This window comes from Glycine soja, chromosome 10 (assembly GCF_004193775.1).
Source record: "Glycine soja cultivar W05 chromosome 10, ASM419377v2, whole genome shotgun sequence".
NCBI classification, from domain to species: domain Eukaryota; kingdom Viridiplantae; phylum Streptophyta; class Magnoliopsida; order Fabales; family Fabaceae; genus Glycine; species Glycine soja.
The window spans coordinates 48,190,144-48,200,130 of NC_041011.1; the positions used below are offsets into that span (position 1 = coordinate 48,190,144).

The 9,987-nt window shown below is 33.0% G+C and overlaps 1 protein-coding gene across 1 annotated transcript; it reads right to left on the reverse strand.

Annotated features, from left to right (window-relative positions):
* Positions 1 to 604: 604 nt before the first annotated feature.
* LOC114370119 (leucine-rich repeat receptor protein kinase EMS1-like) lies at positions 605 to 4,825 on the reverse strand. Its single transcript, XM_028327405.1, has one exon. It carries the CDS (start codon positions 4,628 to 4,630, stop codon positions 821 to 823), a length of 3,810 nt encoding a protein of 1,269 aa, XP_028183206.1. The 5' UTR covers positions 4,631 to 4,825; the 3' UTR covers positions 605 to 820.
* Between the last annotated feature and the right edge of the window lie 5,162 nt (positions 4,826 to 9,987).

Below are 9,987 nucleotides of genomic sequence, written 5' to 3' on the forward strand. Positions count from 1 at the left end.
CTAAATTCTGATATTGAATATTTTTTCCTTTGCTTCTTTACATTGAGATGAAAACGTTACTTTAATATCCTTTTTTTATATACAGAAATATTGATATCATGACAGTTATTAATTGGTTATATATACATTATAATTTACACCTCCACTGCCTCTTTACATGGAGGCTATAACGTATTTTAATATCTTATTTTTCTAGAAATATTGATATCGTGGTAATTTTTAATTGGCTATATCATATGTACATCATTATAATTGACACTCATCTAAAGATGTTTACACACATTTTGCTGTATAGTTATAAATTTGTAGTTGATCCTTCAATTGTAACATCTTAAAAAATTGGTGATAAGGAAAAGTGGACGAAATTCCGTATTCACATTCCCCTCGCTCTCATGGAACTCGAGTAGGTTATGAATCCACACATAATCTTTTCAGGTGTAATTGCTGTTTTTTTTTATAAACTTTGTTTATTTGTGGGTATGGATATGCTGAAATACTAATATAAGGTGGTGAGTTTGTGGGCTTTGTTTGGATAAGTTACTTTTAGCGTATGAGCATTTTTCTGCAAAGTAAGAAATCATCGAGTATTGATGAAGGCATTATATATCATGATGAAGATATAACTTGTATGCATGAGTTCAGTCAACATCTCTATCAAGACATGGAATCATTTGGAAAACAAGAGCTTTTCTATGTATTGATAAACCATAATCTACATACAAATACGATTAGATTACTGAACTCTAGCTTCTAAAGTTTGCAGTTAATTGTTGCTGTAAATACCATATAAGCTATCAATGACTTATTTTAATCTATTCAACTACTCTCCCTTCATCCCCTTCAAGAATTTGTGCACTTGAAGCATGGTAGGCCTGTTTGCAGGATTGTCAGATATGCACACACAAGCAATTTGCAGCATTTGAAGCATCATCTGCTTCGAGTCAGCATCAAGAACTGTTGGATCAAGAACATCAACAGCTTGCCCCTTCTTGATCTTCTGACAAGCCCATCCAACCAAGTTCCCGCCTTCGATCTCTTTAAAATCTGGTCCTGTTGGCTCTTTTCCGGTCACTAGTTCAAGCAAGATGACACCAAAACTGTAGACATCTCCTCTTGTTGTGGATCTCCCACTCTGCCCATACTCTGGTGGAATGTAGCCAAATGTTCCAGCAATATCAGTGGTGATATGAGTCTCACAGGCACTGATAAGTCTTGCCAGTCCAAAGTCTGCAACCTTTGGCTCAAAATCTTCATTGAGTAAGATGTTGCTAGCTTTAACATCCCTGTGAATGATGTGAGGTATGAAACCATGGTGAAGGAAAGCTAATCCTCTAGCTGCACCGGTTGCGATTTTGTAACGTTTGTTCCAGTCAAGGATTTCAAGGGCCCCAGTCCTATTTCTCAACCAAAGATCTAAGCTCCCATTTACCATGTATTCATAAACAAGGAGCTTCTCCTCGCCGATTGAGCAATATCCGAGCAATGCAACAAGATTATGATGCTTCACCTTGCCCAAAGTTTCCATTTCAGCCATGAACTCGCGATGACCCTGCGTTTTAGCCTCACTAAGCTTCTTCACAGCAACTGTTTTTCCATTAGGTAAAGTGGCCTTGTAGACAGTTCCAAAACCTCCATCTCCAATTATATTTGCCTTGCTGAAGTTGTCAGTTGCTTCAAGGATATCCACCAAAGTTAACTTCAGGAGAGGCTGTTCAAACATTGCAACATTGATACTCAAAGGTTCCTTTGATCTGCTACTGCTCAAGAAATAAAGATTGTGATCAACATAACTGTTTAGTTTGCGCTCCTTAAGCTCCTCAGGATCATTTTGCCTCCTGCTAATCCATTTATGCAGAAGAAAAGCAACGCTTAGACTTAGCAATATGATTGTAACCGCAATTACAGCAAGACGCCATGCATTATACAATATTGATCTGCCAATGCTTTTATCCTGAGAATCTATACCCAACATCTGGCCACACAGGTTTTTGTTCCCCGCAAGTCTAACTCTGGATAGGTTCTGGCAAATTCCATTTCTTGGTATCGGCCCTTCCAACCTGTTTTGAGACAAATCTAGGTGATTCAGATTAACTAGGCTGCATAACTTGTCTGGAATCCTTCCAGATAGTTGATTACCTGAAACATCAAAGTATTCCAGTTGCATTAGATCCCCAAGGTCTAAAGGAATCTCTCCAGTCAACATATTTCCATGAAGATCCAAATTTGTTAAGTAAGAGAGATTTGCCAAAGATTGCGGCAAGTTCCCTTTGAAGCAATTGTTACTTAAATTCACTATCTCAATTCTCCATGTCATGGAGTTTGAGAAGAGATTCCCTATTTGGCCAGAAAGCCTGTTATTCTGCACATAAATCCCAACAAGGCTTTGCACTCCTGAAAGAGAGGATGGAAGCTCGCCACTGAGCTCATTAGAGCTCAAGTCCAAGTGAGTCAGCCCCTTCATGTTCTGAAAACTAACTGGAATTGGACCAGACAACTTATTTCCTGTCAAATTCAACTTCACCAAACTACTCAACTTTCCAAAGCTTTCAGGGATGGTACCTGATAGCTGATTCTGTCCCAGATACAGACCCTGGAGTTTGAGGACACCACCAAACTCTTGGGGAATGGAACCTGACAACAAGTTGCCAGACAAATCCAAGGTTGTAAGATTCGTCAAGAGCGAGAGTGATCTAGGAATGCTACCAGAAAGCATGTTGTTGCTGACTAAGAGATCCACAACTACCACACAGCTCCCAAGTTCATCAGGTATGGGGCCAGACAATCTATTGTGAGAAAGATCAAACACACCAAGGTGCTGAACAAAGCTCAAATCAGGAATGCTAAGTTGTCGAAAATAGGAAGATTTCTTGGCAGGAATAGACCCAGACAGATTATTGTGAGAAAGTACCAGGCACTGCAATTGGCTCAGTTCCACCAGTTTCTCAGGAATAGACCCATTCAGCTGATTGTTTCCAAGGTCCAGTGTAGTGAGGGAAGTACAATCACCAAGCTCAGTTGGAATACTCCCTTCAAGCATATTCCCATTCAAATTAAGAACTGAAAGACTCGTGAGACTCCCAATTTCCTTAGGTATAGTACCTGTCAATCGATTATTGCTAAGAACAAGCCTCTCCAGCATAACAGCACTCCCAATCTCCACAGGAAGAGAACCCTCCAAACGGTTATTAGCAGCAGAGAATTCCATCAGGGTTGATGAATTCCACAGACCAGAAGGTATCTTCCCACTAAAATTGTTAGAATCAAGGTCCAGCACCATCAAGGGAAGCTCAGAAAGATACTCAGGTATAGAACCAACAATTCGATTGTTCATCAAAACCAACTGAGTAAGGTTCTTACACTTAACAAACACTTCCTCAATAGTACCAGAAAGAAAGTTGTCATCAAGATCAACCTCCAAAAGTGAGGCAGCATTACAAAGCTCCTCAGGAATGGGACCTGTCAACAAATTACTGCTCAAACTGAGATGCTCCAACGCAGAACAATTCCCAAGCTCAGGTGGAATCACCCCAGAAAAACGGTTAGCAGAGAGCAAAAGAGAATCAACATTGTTCCACTTTCCAAGCCAAGAAGGCAAAGGTCCATGAAGCTGGTTCTTCTCGGCAGAAAAGGCTAACATGGGAAGATCAGAAAGCTCCTCAGGCAGTGACCCAGAAAGTGAATTGAAAGAGAGCATGAGAGACCTTAAATTCTTACATTTCCCCACCTCAGCCGGAACCGACCCATTAAGCTGGGCGAACACAAGGTCTAGAATCTTCAAACTCTCCAACTCCCCAATGAAGTTGGGAATGGAACACCTCAGGGGGTTGTAAGAAAGGTCGAGTTTTGTCAAGGATTTGAGGTTGGCCATTTCCTCGGGCAAGGGACCTTCGATGGAACAGGAAGGGGAGTAGAAAATTTCAAGTTTTGAAAGCAACCCAATTTCCCTCGGCAAAGTCCCAGACAAATTGTTAATCCCCACGTAAAGGGCACTGATGTTCCGCCAGTTTCCGATTTCCGGCGGGATTACGCCGGAAAACGAGTTGTTCGAGATATCAACGGAAATCAAAGACCTCGCTCCGGTGAACAGACTCGCAGGAAGAGAACCGGAGAAAAAATTGTTACTCAGGTCGAGAAACTCAAGCCTTGTCAAGTTCCCGACACTCTCCAGCACTTCTCCGGCGAGGGCGTTGCCGGAGAGGTCGAGGGTGCGGAGGCTCGTCAAGAGTCTCACCTCCGGCGGTATTTTTCCGGCGAGCGAGTTGGAACCGAGTCGGAGAGTTTCGAGCCGAGGCAACCGGCCGAGTTCGCCGGGGATCTCGCCGGAGAGCTGGTTGTCGTGGAGGTTGAGGAGAGAGAGCGAAGAGAGAGAAAACAGCGACGGAGAGAGCGTTCCTCTGAGGCTGCGACTGGGAAGAGAGAGCGAGGTGACTCGGCCGAGCTGGCACGTGACGCCGAGCCAGTCGCAGTGCGGCGTTGAAGGGTGCCATGAGTTGAGCACGTGAGGGTTTTGGAGACCCTCTTTGAAGGAAAGGAGGGAAAGCTTGTCGTTGCTTTGGTCTGCTGCAATGGCACAAAATAAAATCTGGAACAGGACGAGGTACGAGAGTACGAGGTTTAAGGGTAGAGCCATGGAAGAAAAACGCAGAGGTAAGAAGAAGGGTTTGGTTTGTTTAGAGGATTATGGAACATGCAAATGGCATTGGAGAAGGTTGAAGATGATAATGAGTAGAAGTAGAAGTAGAAGTAGAAGGAGCATGAAAGCGAAGCATTGCTATGAAATGAAGAAGTTGGTACGAGAGAGAGAGGAGGTACAGTGGCAATACGAAAAGAGGTTATTTGTCAGAGGGCAGCACGCATAGCACGTGACTTCGACATTCCTTCCCTAACGCCAAATATTACTTTGCATTCAAAGGTAACGTCCCAACAGGGTAAAATTTTACACCTCACACACATGGGAGAAAAGAGTGTGCTCTTTTGTCATAATTTTTTTTTAAACGTGTTTTTTTCTCGAAGAAAAAAAAATGTTTATAAAATGATATACAAGTAATTATTAATTATTGACTGTTGAAGTAAAATGTAACATTAAATAAATTTAGGAAAATAATTTTTTAAATATTTTTAAAGTGTGTATTTTGAGAAAGAACATAATGATATGGATAAGATTTAGGAATTTTCAAATTGAAACTGATTAAAAATTAAAAAGAAAATTATTAAAAAAAATTGAGAACCAAACCAAATTGATGATAAACTTTGAATTTGTTTGGATGATTTTGTGTTCAAATTGATGAATTTGATTCGTATCGCGGTTTGTGTTTTTAAATTTTATGGGTCTTTTATTTAAGAGTTTTATAATATTTTATAGTGTTATGTATAGGAAAATTTATATAGTATGTTCTACTTTCTTTTTTTTTGGGTAAATCTATAAAAATGATGTAATATTTTAAATAGATTTTGAAAATATTATAGGATGAGTAAATTGTGTTTTCAAACAAAGAAGTCAGTATTTTAAAACATTACTTTACAATTGAAATAAAAAAAACATCGTAGTCGTGATTCAAAATATAACAAGTTTTGAATCACAATTTCAAGTATTTTATATTATTTTAAAGAAAATTATGACATTTTAAAGTCGTGTTTTATAACATGTATTTTTTATATGAAGTTGTATTTTAAAACATGACTTATTCATATTTTATAATATTTTCAAGATTTACCAATTCTTATAATTATTTTAAAAAATTATCCCACTTTTATAAATTTGTCTTCTTTTTCATACTCCTTTTTAGGATATGTTTGATTTAAAATATATGAAAATTTAATATATTTTTATTATAAAATATTTAGCATATTAAGAGTTTTGTATATTGTTATTGCCAATTTTTTTAATATAATTGAATTTAAAAGATGAAAAGAAAGTATAAAAATATTAATAGAATAATATTTTTGTAAAATCCCAAAAATCGGTCCAAAATAAATCGCATAAAATTTGTTTGGTTTGAAATTGATAATAAATTCAAACCGAATGACATATAATTTTTATGTTTAATTCAAATGATTTTTTATAATAAAAATATCAAACCAAACCGCATTGTGAATACTCCTAAATATGGAGAGAAAAACAAAATGTGCACTGTAATGCGGTGAAAAGAGAGAGAGGGAGAAAAAAAATAGTTTTAAAAAAAGTATTTTTTACTGAATTTTTAAAAAGTATTTTAAAAAATGAGAGATGATAAATATGGTAGATAATTAATTAATAAGCATTACAGATACAATTAAAATGTATGACAGTTGTTACCTAATAATGCCAAAATTAATGCATTTTTTAAAGATTATCCTGTCCTTATATTATTAATTTTTAAAGAACAAATTACATTTCATAAATAAAGATCGTCCTTTTATGATTTCATTAATGCATATTGTATTAATTTTTGTTTTCCGCTCAATAAATAAGTTAGAATAACTATCTTGAATCAAGTAATTTTAAAAGTAGGATGGTAAGTGCTGTAAATTTTTTGGTATCGTGTTTCATTCATATGAAAAAAAAAGGAAATAATTTTAAGAGTTATTTTTCAACAAGAGTATTTTTAGAAATATTTCTTAACTTCTTATCTATGTTGATTTATCTTTTTTTCTAAATTGAATTTCAATTTTTTTAAAAGAAATTATCAAAAGTTAAAAATAATATTGTATCATAATATAAATTATTTATCATAAATTTAAATTATAATTTATATGTTCAAAAATATTTATTTTTTATAAAAAATAATTATAATATAATTTATATATTTAAAATTATTTTTATTATAAATTTTAATTATATAAAATAAACATTTATTATATGCAAGCTAAAATACTAGTATACATATAATTGTCAGTTATTGATTGCATGTTGAAGTAAAATTTACAATTAAATAATTTTTCAACTTCTGAACAATATTAGATTTGATATTTTTAAATAAAATCTCAAGTTTAAGTCATATAAATGAGAAAACATGATTAAGAGAGTAAATATTTTACATTAATATCATAATGACAAAAAAATACATATCTTTTGAAGTGTGTTTATGTTGAGAAAGAACAAAATTATATGAAAAGAAATAGAAGGAAACTAATAAATGAAATATGTAATTTTTTTATCAAATAAAATGAAAAATATGTGATACGGTGAAAAGAAAGATACAAGTTTTAAAAAGTATTTTCTGTAAAAAAGAAAGGTTTCCAAAATAATTTAAAAAATAAAAGACGATAAATATGGTAGATAACTATTTAGGAAGCATGCATTAGAGATACAATGTTAAAATGTATGACGGTTGTTAACTAACGGCAAAATTAATGCATTTTTTAAAGAATAAATGTCATTTTTAAAGTATGTTTTATCCTTTTATAATTTATATATTAATGTTTTTTCAAAGATTAATAATAATAAATGACATTTAATGAACAACTTAAATATTATCCTTTTATACTTTTACTAATTCATGTTTATTTTAATGTGATAAAATTAATATATGCCTTAAAAAATAATATTTGCACCTTCCAATATAAAACTCTAAATTTTGTGTGTTATATATATCATGCATTATGATTGAACTGTCACTAGTAGTTTAGTACTTTACTACTGCATTGGATATTTGGATTTTGGAAACTAAGTTCAAAATGAATGTTTCATGCAAATACCATGCTTAAGTTTTTTTTTTGTCTTAAAAAGTTAGAATGTCAAACTGTATCTGCACATATGTTTTAATATCGTTTTGTGGTATTCTTAAGAATTAATCATTGTTCGCTCAATCTCCTTAAACAGTTACTAACTGTACCTTCCTTTCTTATTTACGAGCTATCTAACCTTATTGGTTGAGCTCATACAGAAAACACGGGCTTTGTCCATCTTTTTTTCATTGAATTAGGGAAGTTTGTCTCTTCTCTCTTCGTTTCTTATATGCTATTCACTTTGTTTTGATAATAAAATTTATTGGGTGATTTAAAATACCTATAGGATTGGGCAGACTGTGGGATTTGCACATTGCACGGCTATAGTTACATTCGTTATAGAAAGTCCAAAAAGATTCCAACTTTTCTTTAAATTATATATAGTACACTTTCCTTTATCTTCATTGCTTTGGCATCAAAGGGTTATGCAATATGCACTCTTTTTGTTTGTTTCCATCTCTGCATGCCATGTCAGTCATTTCCCTTTAATATCTTTTTCATCACTTTGTTTATTATTACTTCCTTTAAGTTGTTTTCCATAAAGTAGTGTAACTAAATAATAATATTCAATTTTTGTGTGTGTTGTTTGACTATTATAAATCCTGTCCTTATAAAGAAATAAAAATGATATTCAAATGTAAATCAATTTATTAAAAAATATAAATTAACAATACATGCAATTAGTAAGTATTTTGTATATTTATTAGTACTTTTACTTTAAGTCGAAGTTAAAAGAGATAAAAAAAAAAGTCTAAAAATTATAACAGATGTATGTAAAGTTAATTTTGGTAAATTTTTAAAAAAATTGAAAATAAATAAAAACGTATGGTTTTGAATTAAAAATATTATATATAACTATTTAGGAATAATATTTGAATTTAAAATTTTAAAAACTGACAAATAGACATATGCTATATTTTAAGGGAAAGTAGACTAAAAAATAAGTCACTGCAGTACGTTTAATGTATAAAAGTATTTGTCTTTTGAAGAGGTATAGAAGTATTTAATTTAATATTTAAAAATAGATATTATATATATGTGTGTGTGTTTTTTTAAAATTGAGGAATATAGTTATCAATGCTTTTCTTATTAGGATATTATACACACCCGAGGATTCAATCTAGAACTATAATCATACATAAAGGATAAAGGATAAAGGATAGTAATTTAATATTAAAAAGTGACATAATATATATATATATATATATATATATATATATATATATATATTTTTTTTTTTTACTTGCAACTTTATAATTTTTTTGCTTTTCGAATTCTCATTCCAACTGTATCCCCCCACTTCCAAATTAATGCACTGAATGCAGTGTTTTTATTTATAAAAAAAACTCCAACAAAATGATGTCACATTAATATATAACTTAATAATTTTATCAAAATTATGACACGATAATATCTTATCCATGTTTCGCATGTACATTCCAGCTTCCATGCATGGGGTTGTTCATTTTCCTCGTATATTTTCCTTATACGCTATATTATTTGTTTATTGTATTTATTTGGTGCGGGTGAAGTATTTAGAGATAATTGTGGCTTTGTTATCTTCGTTTTTATAATTGTTATGAATAAGTATATTTTGTAATTAAGTTACACTCAAATTATCAGATTTTTTCTCTTTTATAATTGTTTCTTTTTATGTGAAGCATTAAGATTTTGACACTTTTTAAGTTTTTGTCCATGAAGTGCTCAAACCGGTAAATTTATAATATTTTAGTGGTGTTTTTTTTGTAGAAACACAAAAGATGTCTTTGAAAAGAAGTTGAAGGTCTAGAGATTCTTGCTCAGTGCAACCTGGTTGCTCAGTGAACAACATTTGCTTAGCGCGAAAAAGTTATATGGAGAAGTCTAACATCACGTGAAGACGTGTTTAGCGCGAGTCGTGCGCTTAGCATGTGATCACTTACTCCTCACTTAACGTGAGATCGCGAAAAACAAAATAAAATTGCATTTTAAGTGAGAAAAAAAGGGAAAAAATTATTCAGCCCCCACACTAAAGAACATAGGGCACATCCAACAAGGGAAAACCATCCATTTTGGAGCAATCTCTCCACGTCCTCTCCATCTCCCTTCATTCTCTTCACCCATCTTCATCCCTTTTTGTAATTATAAGCCTCTCATGACAATGAGAGACTAAATCACTCATTATTGGAAACTTACCAATCAAATACTCTTTATGTAATTACTCTTACTATCTATTTAATATTATTTTAGTTTCATTGTCTCTTTTTTGTGTTTATTTTCATGCTTGTGGTTTAATCATTC

Coding starts and splice junctions, on each gene's coding strand:
- LOC114370119 (XM_028327405.1), bottom strand. CDS start 4,630: ATGGCTCTACCCTTAAACCTCGTACTCTCGTACCTCGTCCTGTTCCAG.